Source organism: Alexandromys fortis, unplaced genomic scaffold, assembly GCF_014885135.2.
Source record: "Alexandromys fortis isolate MF-2015 unplaced genomic scaffold, M_Fortis_MF-2015_v1.1 scaffold_16, whole genome shotgun sequence".
NCBI classification, from domain to species: Eukaryota; Metazoa; Chordata; class Mammalia; order Rodentia; family Cricetidae; genus Alexandromys; species Alexandromys fortis.
Genome location: NW_026067893.1, coordinates 14,846,296 through 14,867,494, shown reverse-complemented (window position 1 = coordinate 14,867,494; position 21,199 = coordinate 14,846,296). Strand labels below are relative to the sequence as shown.

The 21,199-nt window shown below is 40.0% G+C and overlaps 1 protein-coding gene and 1 non-coding gene across 3 annotated transcripts in view; both read left to right on the top strand.

The window, feature by feature from the left end:
- Positions 1-21,199, top strand: part of Slf2 (SMC5-SMC6 complex localization factor 2) — a 51,197-nt gene that overhangs the window by 10,632 nt on the left and 19,366 nt on the right. For both annotated transcript variants that reach the window (XR_007592560.1, XM_050146645.1), the window contains exons 6-11: positions 193-263; positions 4,782-4,904; positions 5,500-5,667; positions 8,441-8,543; positions 14,493-14,568; positions 15,910-16,051. Coding sequence is in view for 1 of the 2 variants with exons in the window: in XM_050146645.1 (XP_050002602.1) it covers positions 193-263; positions 4,782-4,904; positions 5,500-5,667; positions 8,441-8,543; positions 14,493-14,568; positions 15,910-16,051 (683 nt within the window). In the remaining variant the exon portion in view is untranslated. The remainder of the gene's footprint in view (positions 1-192; positions 264-4,781; positions 4,905-5,499; positions 5,668-8,440; positions 8,544-14,492; positions 14,569-15,909; positions 16,052-21,199) is intronic.
- LOC126506318 (U6 spliceosomal RNA) lies at positions 1,816-1,917 on the top strand. The gene has a single exon (XR_007593175.1). It is a non-coding gene; the product is annotated as a U6 spliceosomal RNA (small nuclear RNA).

The following is a 21,199-nucleotide window of genomic DNA, read 5'->3' as shown; positions in this document are numbered from 1 at the left end:
ATGTTGGAATCAGATTGCAGTACAGAATACTAGATTTAAAGCATGATGGTGAAATTTTTCCTTTAAGAAGGGTATCATCCAGACTCAGGTTACTGACAGAAAATAGTCATTAGTACTTTGAATAACTTATTATCCCAGTTCTTCTACTAAGATAAGTTAAAAAGTATTTGTTAAACTTTCTTTTTGTTTTAGGAATATTCTCAGAGTGGAACTTATACAAATACTTTAGAGCGTCTTGTAAAGGAGATGGAAGACACACAAAGGTTGGTTAAAATCATAATCTGTTAAATTTAACAAGCTGCTTTGCTTATGTTGTTGGCTTTATTTAACTTAAATGATAAATTAGTATATGTTGGGCTGGGGATTGAGCTCAAGTGGTAAGTGATTATTAAGCAAGTGCAAAGCCCTAACTTCTGGCTCCAGCACCAGAAATCCCAAGGGAACTATAAGTTAACATGCATTTTATAGGAGTGCCTTTATTACAGGAGTGTCAACTGTTGTAGAAATACGATGTGCTCTCTTATTCATGAGATATCAAAAGATAGAGGCTTTACAGTATACCTTGTATTGCATCATTATAAATTCCTTTTTGCTTGTTATAACAGTGTCTTAACTGATATCCTTGAGGAAAAGCATGGGTAGAACCTATTTTTATTGTGTGTGCGCATGAAAGTGCTAGTGTGTGTTTGCTGTGGCCTGCATGTGAAGCTCTGACGACTCCTTCCATAGTGTTGAGGCCAGCTGACCGTGAGCTCCAGGGAGTCTCCTGTCTCCGCCACCCATCTCCTTGTCTACACACTGGGATTGCAGACACTTAAGCTATGCATCCATTGCCGTGCCCCCCCCTTTCTGTCTTTTTTTTTTTTTTCTTTTTTTGAGATAAGAGTCTCACTGGGTAGCCCTGGCTGCCTTCAAATTTACAGAATTCTGCTTACCTCTGCCTACTGGGTTCTGGATTAGGAGTGCACAGTACCAAGCCTGGCATATGCATCCAGCTTTTATGTGGGTTCTGAGAATTCAGACTCAGGTCCTGATGCTTGTGTGGTGAGTGCTTACTCAGCAGCCATCACCATAGCCCTCATTCCGTTTAGTTTAGCACACTAACATCAGTGTAGCCATCATCACCACCTCCTAGCTCCAGAATGTTCTTCGTCTTCTCAACTGAAACTCCATGTCAATTACCATTCGGCTTTTCCTCCCTGCCTTTGGCAAGCCACCATTTTTCTCTTTCTTCCTGTTTCTATGAAGTTAACTACTCTGGATATGTCATGTGAGATTATTTAGTAGTTTCCTTGTTAGATCAGGAATATTGTACTTAGCATAATGTCTTGTTTGTAGTGAAGATTGGGTTAGAATTTCCTTTTTAAGGTTAGCTAGTCTGTCTTAAATACATGCCACATTTTATTCACTTATCCATTAATGAATGGTCACTTGGGCAGTATCCACTATTTGGCTGTTGTGGGAGGAAAAATGTTATGATAATGTGTGTACCTCCTTTCGGGTATTTTGGGTCTATACCCACATGTGGACTTCGTGAATCATGAGGTGATTATTGGGATTTGGGAGAGCCACCACAGCAACCACAGCATTTTACGTACCAGCCAGCGTGAAGGAGTATTTCTCATTATGATTTTGACTGACATTTTAAATCTATTGTGTGATTGGCTTTTTTTTTTTTTTTTCCAAGACAGGGTTTCTCTGTCTGTCTGTGACTTTGGAACCTGACCTGGAACCAGCTCATGTAGACCAGGCTGGCCTCGAATTCACAGAGATCCACCTGCCTCTGCCTCCCGAGTGCTGGGATTAAAGGCGTACGCCGCCACCACCACCCGGCAGCACATTGGAACAATACAGAGAAGGTTAACACGGCTCCTGTGTAAGGATGACATACAGATCTATGAAGCTTTCCATAGTTTTTTAAAATTTAGCATCATTTAACTCTGAAAAAACTCAGTTTTCGTATAATATGGTATAAACTATTTTGAATAAAGAACCTTTATTTTATTTATTTTGGGGGTTTGTTTGTTTGTTCATTTTGTTTTCTAGAGTCAGGGTTTCTCTATAGCTCTGACTGAAGCTTACTTTGTAGACCAGACTCACAGCGATCCCCTGCCTCTTCCTCCTGAGTGCTGGGATTAATGGTGTGTGCCTCCGCCACTACCACTGGCAGAAATAAAATTTGAAAAAAAAAAACATTTTTTTCATGTTTACCAATTTCAAGCATTTTTGATACTGTTTTCTTGGGTTGGGGGAAGGGTTATTTGCTTAGGCATGATCTCAATATGTTGCTACGGCTGGCCACAAAGTTTGGATTCTTCTCCTAGTTTGCCCAAATTCTGGGTTTTCAGGTGTGTACACCATGCCCAACATTAAGTATAAAATTTGAAACCAAGATAAACTGTACATTTATTCCTATATCATGTTACTCTTTGAAGGAATAGTTCAAAATGATAATAAGCAGCCCACTTTATGTACCTCTAAAAATTGAGGGTCATAATTTCCCTAATGAAATTTATGTGACCAGCTGAATATAGTGGCAGTTGTTGGAATTCAGGAACTTGGGAGACTAAGGCAAGAAGAGTGCCATGAGTTCAGTGTCTATCTCAGTGAATAATGAGTAACAGCACTTGCTGCTGAGCTTGACATCCAGATTTCAGTCCCTGAGACTTACAGTTAAAGGAGAGGACTGACTGTTGAGTTATCCTCCAGCCTATATACAAACCTAGTATGCATACACACATGCACATGTACACATGCAAATAAATATAATTTTGTTTGGTTTTTGTTTTTTGACACAGGGTCTCATTATGTATTTCTGGCTGTCCTGGAATTCACTATATACTCAGATTCACAGAGAGATCTGCCTGCCACAGCCTCCTGCATGTTGGGATTAAAGGCATGTGCCACTATGTCTGGCTTAAATATAATTTTAAAAATTAAGAAGTAAATAAAAATTTTAAACAATGGACCTGGAGATAAGGATCACTGGCTAAGAATACTTGCTGCTCTTCCAACAGGACTGGTTTTGTTTTTCAAAACCCATGTCTGGTAGCTCACAACCACCTTCAGGAACTCCAACACCCTCTTCTGGTCTCTATGGAAAAACACACACGGGTGGCACACATATATAAATTAAACTTTAAATTAAAAATTATGTGACTTGTTACAGACTTATTGCTAATGTGAATAACATGCCTTATTTATTCAAAGACTACCCATAAAACGAGCCTACAAAACTTCATTTAAAGTTTAGCCGACTGGAGTAGGTGAGATGGCTCAGTGGCCTCGAACTCACAGATCTAAGGACTGGGATTAAAGGCATGAGCTACCACTCCCAGTTTCAAAATCAATTTTAAGTCACTTTAAAAGTAAGTCTTAACTGCCTACATTATATAAAAGTTAATATATACAAGTCTCAAACTTGTTAAATATATAAATAACTATAGAAAAATTTCAGACATTTAGGTTAAAAGTTTTTGCCTCTGAATTTAGAGAAATGTTTAAAATTAAGCATTGATACATGTGGTGGTACACACCAGTAATAACACGTAAGTGGAGGGAGGCAGGAAGATCTCAAGGGTAAGGCCAGCCTAGGATATATCACAAGACCTAGATATGTACACACATGTACAGACACAATGGTAGTAGGAATATCTTTCTCAGACCAAAGACAGAAGTAACATTTGGTGTGATGATTGACCCATCAGTTGTGATAGAACAGTAAGTTTATTGATTGCTTATTTTCCTTTAGTCTCACCAAGAGTTCATGTTTAAGTGTGCCGTAGTAAGTGCTCAGTGTTAGGTGTGGTGAAGATGACGTATCAGGATGTTGGTCTGCAAGACGTCAGTGAGTATTAAAGATTAGAGAAGATAATCAAATTTGATCATTATTTACCATTTTTCTTTTTCTGTTCTCTGGTTTGGACAGATCATTCTTTTTGTTTTTTTGTTTTGTTTTTCGAGACAGGGTTTCTCTGTGGCTTTGGAGCCTGTCCTGGAACTAGCTCAGTAGGCCAGGCTGGTCTCGAACTCACAGAGATCCGCCTGCCTCTGCATCCAGAGTGCTGGGACTAAAGGCGTGCGCCACCATCGCCCGGCTGGACAGATCATTCTTAAATTTCTAGCTGTAAAGAAATATTCAAGGGGCTAGAAAGATGGCTCAGTGACTAAGAGTATTGGTTGCTCTTCCAGAGGACCCAGGTTTGATTCCCAGCACCCACATGATGGCTCACCATTTGTGACTCCAGTGCCAGGAGATCAACACCCTCTTCTGGCCTCTATGGGCACTGCGTGCACGTGATTCACAGACATGCATGTAGGCAAAACACATACCCATAAAGTAGCATTCTTTAAAATAGTATAATGTTTTGTGGAGATATGATTTACCCTGTATTCTAACAGAATTTGTTTAAAATAGAGTATATAGTAAGAGTTTTTGGTTGGGGTTACTTTTAGATAACAGCTAAAGTGATCTGGGTTTCTTTTGTGGTTTTTGTTTGTTTGTGGGGTGGTCATTTGTTTGTTTGTTTGCTTGGTTTTACAAGACAGGGTTTCTTTGTGTACCCTTGACTGTCCTGGAACTAGCTCCGTAGACCAAGTGCCGGCTCTGGTTGTCTTTTTTAAAAAGTCATAAGACTGGCCTGGTGTGCATGCTTTTACTCTTAGCACTCAGGAGGCAGAGGCAGGCGGATCTATAGAGAGTTCTAAGACTACATGGAGAGAACCAGTCTCAAAAGTAAGTTAATATAAATAATTTATTAGTACATTCTTTTAATTTTCAGGTTAGATGAACTGCAGAAGCAGCTACAGGAAGACATAAGACAAGGCCGGGGCATTAAATCTCCTATCAGAATTGGTGACCAGGACAGTACAGATGATGAGGATGGCCTCTTGGAAGAACACAGGTAGTGTCTTTTCACACCATCTATAAGCATCTAGTCCTATTAATCATTTTTTAATTTGACTTTTATGAAACAGCTGGGCCACTGATGGCTGGCTGCCCAGTGACTGAGATACACTTGGGTTTTGTTGGAAGGCAAACATTTAAACCAAGGCATGCAGGCAATGGTGGTGCAAGCCTTTGGTTCCAGTTCTTGGGAGGCAGAGGCAGGCAGATCTCTGGGTTCTAAGTTAGAGGCCAGCCTGATCCACAGAGTGAGTTCCAGGATAGCCAGACCTACACAGAGAAACCCTGTCTTGACAAACAAAAAAATAAATTAAAAATACCCCACAAGGTACATGATAAATCTTTATCAGTGGTGTTCACTGTGAGCTTTAAAGAGGACAAAACATTCTTTTTGAGACAGGGCTTTTCTGTGTTGCCTTGGCTGTCCTGTAGACCGGTCTGGCCTTGAACTCACAGAAATCTGCCTGCCTCTCCCTAGGGAGTATTGGGATCACAGGTGTGCTCCACTATTGCCCCACTGACTGCCTTCGTTTTTTAAATACAAAACCATTTGTGTCCTAACTCTTCACTATTCAATGGTCTTTGTGTTTCAGGGAATTTCTAAAGAAATTTTCAGTTACAATTGATGCTATTCCTGATCATCATCCAGGTGAAGAAATATTTAATTTTCTCAATTCTGGAAAAATTTTCAATCAGTATACCTTAGATTTAAGAGACTCTGGTTTTATCGGAGAAAGTGCTGTGGAAAAGCTTATTCTCAAGTAAGTAAATCACAAACATTTTGTTTTTTTTTTTTTCTGTATAAAAAAATTGTTCTGAGGGCTGGAGAGACGGCTCATTGGTTAATTACACTTATTGTGGGGTGGTGGCGGTGCATGCCCTTAATCCCAGCACTCAGGAGGCAGAGGCTGGCAAATGGATCTCTGAGTTTAAGGCCAGCCTAGTCTACAGAGTGAGTTCCAGGATGGTCAGGGCTACATAGAGAAATCCTGTCTTGGAAAAGAAAAATAAAATAACACTGCTCTTGTAGACGACCCAGGCTCATGTTGATGGCTCACAACTATCCATAACTCCAGTTCCAGGGAATCTGACAGGCTTCTGACCCTTGTGGGTATCAGGCATAGGTGGTGCACATATATGCATGCAGGGCTATTAATCAGGGTTCTCTGGAGCATTCAACCTGTAGGTCTCAACCCCTCTAGGGCTGGAATGACCACTGGAAAATACAGATATTTGCATTACGATTTTTAACAGTAGCAAAATCACAGTTATGAAGTAGCAGCAGCAGAAGTAACAAAAGTAACTGTGGTTGGGGATCAGCACAGCATGAGGAACTGTATTAAAGGGTCACAGCAGTAGGAAAGTTGAGAACTACTGCTCTAGAGGAACAGAATTCATAGACTTATCTTTATGTATTGAAAGGGGACTTATTGCAGGTGGATCTCTGTGAGTTCGAGACCAGCCTGGTCTACAAGAGCTAGTTCCAGGGCAGGCTCCAAAACCACAGAGAAACCCTGTCTCGAGAAACCCTGTCTCGAAAAACCAAAAAAAAAAGAAAGGGAACTTATTATGATTTACAGGCTGTGGTCCACCAAGGAAAGGTCTGAAAATCTAGTTGTTCAATCCACAAGGTTGAATGTATAATCTGGTCTTCAGTGTGTGCTGGAATCCAGAATAAGTAGTCTCTAATGCCAGTGAGTGAATGAACTTGCTAGGGAGATCGAGAGCCAGAGCAAGCAAGCAAAAAAGAGCAATAGCCTTCCTCCTTCCATGGTCTTTACATAGGCTGCCAGCAGAAGATGTGGCCCAGATTCCCACCTCAAAGATCCAGGTTAGAAATGGGTCTTCCCAAGCTACGCTGTGGTGGTGCACACCTTTAATCCCAGCACTCAGGAGACAGAGGCAGGTGTCTCTGTGAGTTCGAGGCCAGCCTGGTCTATAGAGCTAGTTCTAACACAGCCAGGATTACACAGAGAAACCTTGTCTCAAAAAAAAAAGAGGGGGGTATGGAGAATTTCACACTTAAAATGACTTAATTAAAAAAAAAAAAATCCCTCACATGTGTGCCCAGCCATTTGGGTTTTAGTTAATTCTAGCCAAAAATAACCATCACAAAAGCTAACACCCATACACATAAACTAAAATCTTTTCTTAAAAGTTGTTCTTAAAAGCTTCTGATTGGCTGGGACTAAGACTAAAGGTAGTGTGCACCTTTAGTCCCAGCATTCGGGAGGCAGAGCAGATGGATCTCTGTGAATTTGAGGCCAGCCTGGTCTACAGACTAAGTTCTAGGACAGGCTCCAAAGCTACACAGAGAAACCCTGTCTTTAAAAAAATAAAAATTAGGGCTGGAGAGATGGCTCAGTGGTTAAGAGCGTTGCCTGCTCTTCCAAAGGTCCTGAGTTCAATTCCCGGCAACCACATGGTGACTCACAACCATCTGTAATGAGGTCTGGTGCCCTCTTCTGGCCTGCAGGAATACACACAGACAGAATATGGTATGCTTAATAAATAAATATTAAAAAAATCTTTTAAAAAATAAATAAATAAAAATTAAAAAAAAAAAAAGCTCTGGCTAGGGAACTAGTAGAAGAGCCTGCCTCTGCCTCCTGAGTGCTGGTATTAACACCACATCAACATGGATTTTTCTTTTTGTTTACAGTGCTAGAAGTAAAGCCAAAAGCTTTAAGCATGGTACATCGTTACTTTTTTTATCAGCTAAGATTAAAATGAATGTGTGATGGCTGGGCTGTAGCTCATTTGGTAGAGTGATTATGTCTCATATATATGGCCCTGGATTTGATCTTCAGCACCACATAAGTCAGAAGTAGTGGCACATTCTGCAGCAGGAAGTCAGCATGTTTAGTCACCATGAGCTACAAAGCAGGACCTTGTCTCCAAAAACATATTCCCAGTACCACAAAAGAAAGGTTCATCAATGACAAGAGTACCAACACGAGTCAGATTGTTTACTTCATGTAGGAAGTCCTGGTTCTGGTGTATTGTTTTTGCCATGTTTTTTCTCCACTTGTAGTATCTTATTAATAGTGCTGGCTTTCTGTTCAGATTCCCAGGAAGCACATACAACCTGTGCTTAATTTCTGCTGATTCAGTGAACTTTAATTTGCCCAGCTAAAATTCAAAACAGGTACCACTGAGAACGGCAAAATACAGACCTTGGGGTGGACAACTCCTACGATCGGCCGAATGCCTAGACTAGGATGATTATCTTAGTGTGTGACATTTCAGGTGTAGAAACTATGTGGATTCTGGTGCCAAATTTTGGGAAATTCATCCCTAAACTGACAAAAGCCCATGTCCTGAGACTGGTACCTTTGTCTGCAGAGGAGTGTGGAGTCCATCGATTGAGTCAGCTAGGCACCATTCCAACTTATGTGTGAGCCTGCTCCATGTTAGTATTGAATCTGCCTCTGTTAACTGAGGTTTGCCTACTTGTTTCTCTGATCATATCAAATGTCTTTTGTGCTAGAAGGGTTTTGCCGTAGGTAACAGTCACTGATTTTCTGTTTCCAGATCAGGAAAAACAGATCAGATTTTTTTGACAACACAAGGCTTCCTTACCTCTGCATACCACTATGTCCAGTGTCCTGTACCTGTGTTAAAGTGGCTGTTTCGGGTAAGAGAATGTTTGGGGCTTATAATGGGTTCCTGCTGTATTTCCTATTAATAAACTTCAAGCCTGACAACCTGAGTTTAATTCCCAGGCCCCACATAGTGAAAAGAAAGAACCACCTCATGAAAGCTGTGCTCTGGCCTCCACATGGAGCATATGCGCACCCCCATGCACACACTAAATTAATGAATGAATAAATGAAATTAAAATTTTTTATTATTAAGCAGAAAGATTTTAAATTTAAGCAAAAAAATAATAGTGTATTACACCCGTAATTTCTGGGTGCAATAAAACAAGGCAGGGAGAGCCATGTTCTCTCTTTATATATGTGTTTATGTGTGGTTACATACATGTGAGTGCAGGTTCCTATAGATGCCAGAAGTGTCAAATCCTGTGGCACTAAGCTGGCATTACCGGTGACTGTGAGTCATCAGACATGGGTACTAGGAACTTAATTCCAGTTCTCTATAAGAGCACTCAGCCATATTAGCAGTGTGTGTGTGTGTGTGTGTGTGTGTGTGTGTGTGTGTTTATGCAAACCCAACTGTTTCTCTTCCTTCTCCATTTAACACTTATACATTTATATATCTTTTTGGAGTTTTTGTTTGTTTGTTTGTTTGTTTGTTTCTCTGGTATTTTGAAACAGGGTTTCTCTGTCTCTTTGTATGGCTCTGACTGTTCTGGAACTAGCTCTGTAGACCAGACCAGCCTCAAACTGACAAGAGATCTACCTGCCTCTGCCTCCCAAATGTTGGATTAGGCATGCACCACCATGCCCAGCTATCTCTTAATTTTTGTTTTATTTAAGTGGTGTTGATTTTATGTATTGCTTTGGTATTCCTCTAGATATGTTGGCCAGGAATGTAGATGTTTATTACTCTTGACATATCAAGAAGACAGTAATTCAGGATTTAATGCAGTATATTTTGACAGAGCTGCGAGGCCATTATTCTCCTTTCAAGGACAAGATTCATGTCACCTTTTTTCAGGCTATTAGAGTATTTTATTTTAATAAAATTCTGGATGTATAGAAAATAATAGGAGTAAACAGTTTTTAAGTATAAAGGGATGTTTTACACTACTGGCAGGGGAGATGTCTCAATACATAAAATCTTCCTGGATAAGCACAAGAGGCCCAAGTTCTTAGGACAAGTGTGCTAGCCAGGAGTGACAGCACATGTCTGCAGCTCCAGAGCTGGAAGTGGATACAGGGAAATCCTGGGGGCTCACTGGCCAGCTGTTCTAGCTGAATCAAGCTTCAGGTTCAGCAAGAGACTCTTTCTCAAAAAGTAAAAAGAAGTGGGCTGGGCAAGATGTCTCATTCCATAAGGGTGCTTGCCTCCAAGCCTGGCAACCTAGATGCAGTGTCTAGAACCCATATGGTAGGAGACAGCAGGCTCCAGAGGTTGTTCTCTGACCTCTGCTGGCTTACTGTGACATACATTTGTTCTCTACACACCCCAGAGTCATACAGGAAGATAGCCAGTGTTGACCTTTGTCCTAATGGGGCCTGTGTGGGTGATTATGCCTTCATGTACATACACACAAAAGTCTTGTCCTAGAAATCCAATCTTCTTTTAAAGACAGTCTTATTATGTAGCCCTCACTGGCCTGGAATTCACTATGTAGACCAGGCCTCCAACTCAAAGAGATCTACCTTACCTATTATTGGATGGCCTGGGAGAATGAGTCAGCAGTTTCAAGCACTGGCTGCTTTTGTACTATTGGTATCAGAAAACTCCATTACATGTTGTCTTAGTTAGGGTTTCTAAGAGACCATGACCATGGTTAACTCTTTTAAAGGAAAACACTTAATTGGGACTGGCTTACAGTTCAGAGCTTTAGCCCATAATTGTCATGCTGGGGAGTATGGCGTTATGTAGACAGACTTGATGCTGGAGAGGTAGTTGAGTGTTCTACATCTGGATTGGCAGGCAGCAGGAAGAGTGACCCTGGGCTTGTCTTGGTCATCTGAAACCTCCAAGCCCAGCCCCAGTGACAAGCTTCTTCCAACAAGGACATACCTCCTAATAGTGCCACTCCCTACGAGCCTATGAAGGCCATTTTCATTCACATGACCACACATATGAACTTAGATGTAGGGGAAACAACATTTCTACTCTGGGTTTTGAGAGCATGTCAAGGAATCTTATGTTTGGCAAGAATTAGACATTCTAGAATACTCATGTTCAGTTTTTCCATGGGGTTGGTATTTTTTAATATCAGCTCTGTCAGGTACTGGATGAATAGCACATGAAGCCCACATTCTAACACGGAAAAAGTAGGGGGAAATGTGAGTGTACAGTAATTTATTTTTTTAATTATTTATTTATTATGTATACAATATTCTGTCTGTGTATATGCCTGGAGGCCAGAAGAGGGCACCAGACCTCATTACAGATGGTTGTGAGCCACCATGTGGTTGCTGGGAATTGAACTCAGGACCTTTGGAAGAGCAGGCAATGCTCTTAACCGCTGATCCATCTCTCCAGCCCCCAGTAATTTATTTATTTATTTATTTTGATTTTTTTCGAGGCAGGGTTTCTCTGTGGTTTTGGAGCCTGTCCTGGAACTAGCTCTTGTAGACCAGGCTGGTCTAGAACTCACAGAGATCCGCCTGCCTCTGCCTCCCAAGTGCTGGGATTAAAGGCGTGCGCCACCACCGCCCGGCCCAGTAATTTATTTTTAGTATATGTGCTGCCGAAGCGAGCACCCAGTAATTTATTTTTAAGGGTCAAGTATGGTGAAGAAAAGTTGAGAAGACTAAGATAGCTATGGAAAATATAAGAAAGAATTTTTATTTTTTTAATGGAAGGTGGTTAATAAAGTTTTTTTGTTTTGTTTTTTTAGTTTTTCGAGACAGGTTTTCTCTGTGTAGCCCTGGCTTCTGGAACTTGCTCTGTAGACCATGCTAGCCTTGAATTCAGTGATCCATCTGCCTCTGCATCCCAAGTGCAGGGGTTTAAAGGCGTGAGCCACCACTACCCAGCTGTCCTGTCCTTGAAGGCAGCTAATACCTAGTTACTGTTCTTCCTTGTGTCTCTGATGACAACTGAATATCTTCTTAAAGGTACCTTAGTTGGGCCTGGGAAGATGGCTTAGTGGGTAAAATGCTTCCTTCACAAGCATGAGGACATAAATTCAAATCCCAGCAGTCACATAAAAACTGTGCACATTGTAATCCCAGCAGTGCCATGGAGAGGGTAGGGGCCAGTAAAGCAGGGAACGGGAGTTGCTGACTGCCCAATCTAGGAGAAATAGTGCACTCCAGGTTCAGTGAGAGACCCTATGGTCTGTCTTTAGGCTTATTTGAGCCTGAGCAACATGAGACCCTGTTTCAAAAATCAATTATTAGTGAATGCTGTTTCATGAGTGTAGGTGCAGTGTGACCATACACCTATCCTGTCTCTTCTCTACTGTGGTAGGGTGATTCCCTAAAACCCTAAGCCAAGAAAAGTCCTTCTTCCCTTATAAAGAACAGTTAGAGAGTGACTAGGTATGGTAGTGCCATCCATACACCTAGCACTTAGGAGATAGAAACAAGAGGATCAAAAGTTAAGGTCAGATTTAGATACATAGCTAAAATACATAGATACATCTGGGGCTACTTAAGATTCAGATTCAAGTCCTCTCCCTAATTAAAAATGTATGACTGTATTATTTTTAACTTTGATAATTAATTTGTAATTTGATTTTCCCATGTCTGCTTAAATTTAGAGGTCAGGGGTCAACCTTGGATGTTTTTTCCTAAGCACCACCCACTTTGTTCTTCGAGAAAAAGGGTCTCTTATTGGCCTGGACTTGCTGTGTAAGCTAGGCTACATGGCTAATGTCTTCATTAGGGTTTTATTGCTGTGATGAGGCACCATGACCACAGCAACTCTTATAAAGGAAAATATTTAATTGAGACTAACTTATAGTTCAGAACTTTAATCCATTATCATCATGGTGGGAAATGTGGCCACACAGGTTGGAGGAGCTGAGAATTCTATGTCTGGATCAGCAGGCAGCAGGAGGAGAGAGTGACACTGGGCCTGGCTTGAGCTTCTAAAAACCTCAAAGCTGGGGGCAGGAGAGATGGCTCAGTGGTTAAGAGCATTGCCTGCTCTTCCAAAGGTCTTGAGTTCAATTCCCAGCAACCACATGGTGGCTCACAACCATCTGTAATGGTGTCTGGTGCCCTCTTCTGGCCTGCAGACATACAGACAGAATATTGTATACATAGTAAATAAATGAATATTTAAAAAATAAAACCTCAAAGCCTATACCCAGTATCACACTTTCTCCGTCAAGGCCACACCTCCTAATAGTGGCATTCCCTATGAGCCTATAAGGGCCATTTTCATTTAAATCACCACATCCAACAAGCCCCAGGAATTCACCTCTCTGCCTCATTAGCATTGTGATTAGATGGATTTTTTTGTTGTTGTTGTTGTTTTAAAAAAAAAAATAGATTCTGGCAATTGACCTCAGGTCCTCTTCTTGCACAGGAAACATTTTACCAACTAAACTATCTTCCAGCCCTGTGTGATTTTTACCTATGATCTTAGGAGCAGTGTCTTTATGGTTTGGGGAGTGGGAGTTAAAGGGTATGTGTGTATGTGCACGCGTGCACTCATGTGTTGGCTAGGAGTTGACATGGGTGTCCTCAGTTGCTCTCCATTTTATTTTTGAGACAGAGTTTTGTGCTGAGTCTGTAGCTCACTTATTGGCTAGACTGGGTGACCAGAGAGCTCCAGAATCCTTGTGTCTCAGTTTCCCAAAGCTGGGAATTACGAATGCATGCCACCCCGCTGGAGAGATGGCTCAGTGGTTAAGAGCAGCAGCTGTTCTTCCATAGGTCCTAGATTAAATTCCCAGCACCTACATGGCAGCACACAACTATCTAAACTCCAGTTCCCGGGGATCTGATGCCCTCCTTTGGCCTCCATGGGAACTGTATGTATGTGGTCCACAGACAGACAGGTAAAACAGGTATACACATAAAAGTAACAGATAAAATATAAAACAAAGCAAATGAATAACACTATGCTTGGATTTGTTTGTATTTTGAGATGAGGTCTTACTACTTAGCCCTAGATATTATGGACTGCTCTATAAGACCAGTCTGGCTTCAAACTCAAGAGAAATCTGCCTGCCTTTGCCTCCCAAATTCTGGGATTAAAGATGTTCACTACCATACCCAGCTGTACTTGGTTTTTGTTTTTGTTTTTTAAGATTTTTTTTTTATTAATGATGTATACAGTGTTCTGTTTGCATGTATCTCTGCCCGCGAGAAGAAGGTACCAGATCTCATTACAGATGGTTGTGAGCCATCATGTGGTTGCTGGGAATTGAACTCAGAACCTCTGGAAGAGCAGCCAGTGCTCTTAACCTCTGAGCCATCTCTCCAGCCCTGTACTTAGGTTTTAGGTGTGTACTAAGGCTAGAACTCAGGTCCTCACACTCGTTCACCAACACTTCAACAACTAAGTCATCTTCCTAGCCTTCCTTTATGTTTTGTTTGGAGTGGTGCTACATACAGAAAAGTGACTTCTAGTTTCAAATGCTGTTTACCTAATTACAAGTAGAAGTTGTAAAACTAAAAAGCAGGGGGCTGGAGAGATGGCTCATAACCCATTAGTGAAGTATTGTTTATACATAAAATGAAAACCCTTCTTAAGTTGTTGTGTTAAGGCTGGCGAGATGGCTCAGTGATTAAGAGCATTGCCTACTCCTGAGTTCAATTCCCAGCAACCACATGGTGGCTCACAACCATCTGTAATGGGGTCTGGTGCCCTCTTCTGGCCTGCAGGCATACACACAGAAAGAATATTGTATACATAATAAATAAACTCTTTTTTTAAAAAAAAATAACATTCTTTGTATCATCATACTTAAAATAGCTTTATATGAGCCTAGCAAATAATAAACTCATGTTTCCTTTCTAACACTTGGTTATGTTCTTGACAGATGATGTCAGTTCACACAAATTGTATTGTGTCGGTACAGATTTTAAGTACATTGATGGAAATAACCATTAGAAATGGTGAGTACATAAACTAATTTGTAGTATGTGCTGTTGCTTATTACATATTGCTTAATGTTAGAATTGTGTTTTTGTTTGTTTTGATTTTTGCTGATCCTGGAGATTAAATGTGGAGCCTCATAAATGCTAAACAAGCACTCCACCTGACCTATAGTCCTAGCTTTAAAATTGTTTTTCTGTAAATTTATTTTTATTTTATGTGCATTGGTGTTTTGCCATGGGTGTTGGGTCCCTTGGAACTAGAATTCTAGTTATGAGCTGCCATTGTGGATGCTGGAAATTGAACCTAGGCCCTCTGGAAAAGCAGTCAGTGCTCTTAACCTCTGAACCATCTCTCCAGCCCCATAATCACACATCTTTAAAAAAAAAAAAAAAAAAAAAAAGGAAGGAAGGAAGAAAGAAAGAAAGGAAATACCAGTCAAAAACAAGTGTCTGATTTTCTATGTTCTTTGAGGAAACAGATCCCAGATCTTACTGATGACAACCCTTAATATTTAACACGTGAGTTATTTTATAGGGTCAGTAGAAATGTTTGGAAACTTTTCTATGCGTTAGAGCACCCAATTAAAAAATATTATTATTTAGGCTTAGTTATTGTTATACACAGTCTCATATAGCTGAGGCTATCTCAAACTAACTTTGTAACCTGGGCTGGCCTTGAACTCTTGATCCTCCTACTTTAACCTTCTGAGTGATAGGATTACAAGCATAAACCCCTAGGCTCAGATTTAACCAGTTGATTTTAGTTTGCTTATGAATTAACAACAGTATGTGTTAATAGTGACCTAAGGCAGATTGAAACCATCTGTTGTGTGAGTGTTGCTTTTTTTGCCTTTGAAAGCCCTCTTTAATACAAGAAGGATTGTGATTCAGCCAATCACTTATTTGAGGGATAAAGACTATAAGGCTACTGAATATGATAAAGTCTTCTAGTGTTAATGGTAGTTAGGATTTTAACCAGTGTTGTGTCTAATCATTTCAAAACGTGTTACTTGCATATGACTTACACTCTGATGGATCACTCAGGTATTTCCTTTGTATTATTTAGTTCACATGATCTGGTGAATTATACTGTCTTTGATGTACCTTAACTATATTGTTAACATGCCATTAGCAGCTGTCATTTCTGTGAAATCATTGTCATAAGAACCACAATGGTAACAAATGCCTGTAATCTTAGCATAGGCATTTGAGACTCTTGTCTCAAAAAAAAACGAGTGAAAGAAGAAAAAAATGGCAATCATCTGCTTCACAGGAGGACTGTCGCAGGCAGACTGTCACTTTGCAATGTTCCTTTGTGCAATAGTATTTTGAGTTGAAATAATTTCTTGTTTTACCCAGATACTTTCAGTGACTCACCAGTTTGGCCCTGGATCCCATCGTTGTCTGACATAGCAGCTGTGTTTTTAAACATGGGCATTGCCTTTGGATCTTTGTTTCCTCTGGAGACTCTTCAGCCAGATTTTAATGAAGACAATCTAATGTAAGTTTTCTTCTCATAGTAAATACCAAAAGATCTTTTGGGGGTTTTTGAGACAGTATCTTACTCTAGCCCTGCCTAGCCTGGAGTTAGCCAGGTAAAATGTAAAATGTGCTGGCTGGTCTTGAACTAACAGAACTCACCTGTTTCTGCCTCCCCAGTGCTGGAATTAAAGGCAAGCACTACCTCACTGTGCTCTAAAAGGAATTTGTTAATGGTCATTTTCCATTGTCATTATAATTGATTTAATGTATTCATTCTTGACTTAAATTCAAAGCTGAAATCAGTCTGGAAATACTTCCTTTTTTTAAAGGTTTTGTTTGTTTTTCAAGAAGAGTTTCTGTGTAGCCTTGAAGAAGCCTGTCCTGGAACTAGCTCTGTAGACCAGACTGGCCTTGAACTCACAGAGATCTGCTTTCCTCTGCCACCCAGCTACTTACATTCTTAATATCTGCCCTGATCTAAAACTGGTCATCTTTTTAATGGTGAAATAATAGAAATACTCCTGTATAAAGAGTTTTAAAGTCTTCTCATTATTATTTAACATTGTTTTACCGGGCCAACAAGATGGTTGATCAAGTAAAAGCACTTCCATGCAAGCCAGATAACTTCACCTCAGTTCTGTCTTTGATACACATGATAGAAAGAAATAATTTGACTCCCCAAAGTTGTCCTCGGACCTCTAACCTAGGGCCTTGGCACCTACACCCAAATCACACACTACCTACCCACCTCTATACCTAACCCCACCTTCAATAAATTTAATTTTTTAAAAATGTTACGCATATTTATTGAGCAAACAGTTAGACAAGAAGGAGGAAACCATAAAATTTGGAAAGAACTTGATAAAAAATAATTTTATAAATAATTCAGACTTTGCATAAAGGCCTAAGAATCAACTGAGAGACTCTGACAAAAAGATTTGGTATGGATGCTGGGAAGTAAAATTTATAGAAAGAGGCCGATAACCTTCAGGTATCTGATGAGGAACCACTTTAAAAGTATGCCAAAAGGAAGTTTATGACATCTAGAAAATAAACCTACGTAGGAATGTGTGCATATGAATTACTAAAGCAAACAAAGCCTACTGTGTGTTCTAACAAGGACTTCTAGCCTAGGAAGGGTTGGATCATACAACTGATTCACAATTCATAAAAATCAGAAATATGAGGCAAAACTGGCCATAATTATAGAAGAGGAAAAGATGGCTTTATGTGTACAGCCTCCATAAAAGGAAATGGGAATCTGATCACTATTTTGAAGTCTTGATGGCAATGATTTTTTTCTTATTTATCTGTGTTTACAACTTTATGCCAAAAGAGGACATCAGATCCCACTATAGATGGTTATGAGCCACCTTGTGGTTGTTGGTAATTGAACTCAGGTCCTCTGGAAGGGCAACCAGTGCTCTTAACTGCTGAGCCATCTCTCCAGCCCCAACAATGATTATTTTAAGTAATGTCAAAGAAAATCTTCAAAATTGGGAAGTTGGGGGACATGGTGGAAGCACAAGTGAGAGCAAGGCGGCCTGGTCACAGACAAGGGCTTGATTTCAAGTATGAAAGATAAACATCAATTACACACTGCAGAATGGGCAAGAGAAATAGCAACCGATTGCAGAGAGAAGAATTAAAAGTAAATCTTTTTTTTTAAATATATTTATTTATTATGTATATAATATTTTGTCTGTGTGTATGCCTGCAGGCCAGAAGAGGGCACCAGACCCCATTACAGATGGTTGTGAGCCACCATGTGGTTGCTGGGAATTGAACTCAGAACCTTTGGAAGAGCAGGCAATGCTCTTAACCTCTGAGCCATCTCTCCAGCCCCTTAAAAGTAATTCTTAAATTTCGAGCACATTTTCATCTTGGTTTGTAGCATGTGCCACCACTGCCCAGCAAAAATTACATTGTTAAACTCTCACTTCTTGATTAACTCATTTCTATTAATGTGTATTGCTACTTGACTGTGGCTTACCGGCAAGAGTCTAACCAGCGTCTGTCTCCTGAAGGAGAATCTTGGCATCTGCCACACTTCCCTTCTTCCCAGCATTCTGTTCTGTCTACTCTGCCCACTTAAGGGCTGCCCTATCAAAAGGCCAAGGCAGTTTTCTTTATTCAACCAATGAAAGCAACACATAGAAAGACTCTCCTACACCATTGGTTCATAAAAAAAAAAAAAAAATATGAATTGTTATAACATGGTGCATCCAAAACCAAATTCTCTTCTACAATTCTCTTTTCACTGTAACTGGACCCCTTGTTGCCTGTGTATATTTCATATCAGAAAATAGCTGAATAGCAAAATTTTAAACATACTCTGATACTCTAAATAGAAGAAACAATGCCTTCCTAGTCTATCAAAAAATCCTTTTATATTATTAGAACGTTCCGTTTGTGTTTTGAAGCAGTAGCTCTAGCTGTCCTGAATTTGAACTCCTGCCTCTGCCTTCTAAGTTATGGGATTACAGGTATGTGCCACCACACCCAGCCAGCTAAATACCTCTTACCACCACCCCACCACCACCCCAAAACAGGGTTTCATTTTGTGAGCTCTGGCTGTCCTGGAACTTGTGTAGACCAGGCTGGCCTTGAAATCACAAGAATTCCACCTGCCTCTGCCTCCCAAGTGCTGGGATCAAAAACATGCACCATCACCACACCAAGCTATGTACCCAATTAAAAATACCATATACTTCTGGATGATATAAATAGTTAAGGGGCTAGAGAGATGGCTTAGCAGTTAAGAGTTTGTGCTGCTCTTGCAGAGGATCCAAGTTTGGTTCCTAGCACCCATGTCCATTGTTTTACAACTGCCTATAACTCCAACTCTTGGGGGATCCAATATTTCCCATCCCTATGACATATCTACACAGGGATACATATAATTAACAATAAATAAATACATGTATGTGAACATTTAAAATATCAACATTACTTTTGGTAAACTCAATAGTATGAAGTAATTTTTTATATTGTATATGATCTATTTGAGTGCTTAATTGATTTTAGTAAGCATGTACAATGATTAATTCAAATAATTGCATTAATACAAAAATGTGAATAATATTTAGCAATATAATTTAGAGGGTTTTCTGGAGAGAAGGTTCTGTGATTAAGAACACTTGCTGCTCTTCCAGAGGACCTAAGTTGCATCATCAAAACCAATGTCAAGCTGCTCACAACTGTCTATAATTCCAGCATCACAAGATCCAGTACTCTCTTCTGGACTCCATGGGCATTGTACTCATGTGTACACAAACATATGCAGATGCACATATATACATAACTAAAAATAAAATAACTTTAAAATTATAATCTTGATTACTTAACTAACTGAAGAATTGCCTCAGTCTAGTTTAGTAACTAGACAGTGATCCATAATGGTCAGGGAAGATGGTAAATAAGTAGAAATGTGGTGAAGCATGAGCAGTGTGTCCAGAGAGGAGCGGCTAGTGCAGTGGGAAGGAGCAAGCAGTGTCCAGAGAGCAATATCAAGTGTGTAAGGAGTCTTTCTCTGTCCTACCAGCCAGCTCCCTAGTGCTGGGATTAAAGGCATGTGCCACCACTGCCCAGCCAAAGTTACATTGTTAAAAGAGCTGAATAGGTACAATACCTCAAACAAAAGAAGAAATATATAGCAAAAAACCTTAAATTTGTATTGCTATACCAAAATCTATACCAATGTAAAATATTTGAGACTACCAGTTATTTTTTTAAACTTATTGTCTTTCTCTTTATTTATTTATGATGTATTTATTATGTATTTAGTGTATCCCTGCAGGCCAGAAGAGGGCACCAAATCTCATTACAGGTGGTTGTGAGCACATGTGGTTGCTGAGAATTGAACTCACGACCTTTGGAAGAGCAGGCAAAGGTCTTAACCACTGAGCCATCTCTCCAGCCACCCTACCAGTTATTTTTTAATTCAAAAGTAGACTCAACAATCTATCCTTTTTTTATATCACTTCTATACTATATCACCCCTTTTCCCTTCTGAGATCCCTGAATCTAATCTTTGTTCAGCTTTTTTCCTGACCATGACCAATAAAAAACTAGTAACCAATGATAAGCTTCCATATCCACCAAATGACCAAAGACCACCCACCCTAGATTCTGTAGACTGTTTCCTGTTGTTTGTAGATGACGGCATCTTTAGGGAATCTGAGAAAATTGGGAAGTAATCAAGTCCTGGGAGAGCTAGCTGTATTTTTTGTTTGTTTGTTTAGTCTCTGTGATGGGAAAGTGTAGGGCTTTCCTGAAGTCCTGGCTAGAGTAGTGTTTGAGGCTGGACTGTCTCAACTGGCAGCTTTGAAGTGGATCTGGATACAGAAGTTTGAGGAAACCAGCAGGCATTTTGAGAAGTTGGCTCCCCTGGACTCCTTGTCCTCATTGGTGTTTGGTCTTTTTTTTTTTTTTTGGGTCTGAAAACCTTCAAACTTTTAAAGGTTATATATATACATGTATAACATATATGTACACACACATGCATTAACACAAGTATGGAAATGTGTTAATCAGCTAAAGGTGATTTTCTGTTCTGTTTGAGCAGGTAAAAGGCATCTGTCAATTTTATGAATCTTTTGGACTATATAATCAAACTATAAGTCTCCATCCATGTCCTGAAAGGATGGCATGTAATAATAAGTCACGATTCTGTAGCCAGCAAGATCTATCATGTCTCATCCAGTCTCAGAGCTGTTCCCATAGTAGAGGGATCAGCATATATGTCCTTTATCCTGTTGTCTTTCTTGGTTTCTTTCCTCATGTCTATAGCTAAGATTTTCAGATGATCTTCCCCAATCAAATCTGATTTTTATTAATTTTGAAGACAACAATAACTTGTTTTTTATGGAAACAAAGGCATAACCTATCTCCAGTGCAACACATTTTGTTGACCTCCATTCTGAAGTTAAGACATTATTAAAATATATAGATTGGTTTAATTTAGCAGTTTTCATAATCCAGTGTCTCTCAGCAGCTATTGCTTTTTGTTCATTAGCATATAAGAAAATTAAAGTCACCGGGCAGTGGTGGTGCACACCTTTAATCCCAGCGCTCGGGAGGCAGAGACAGGCAGATCTCTGTGAGTTTGAGGCCAGCCTGGTCTACAGATCGAGTTCCAGGACAGGCTTCAAAAAGCTACAGAGAG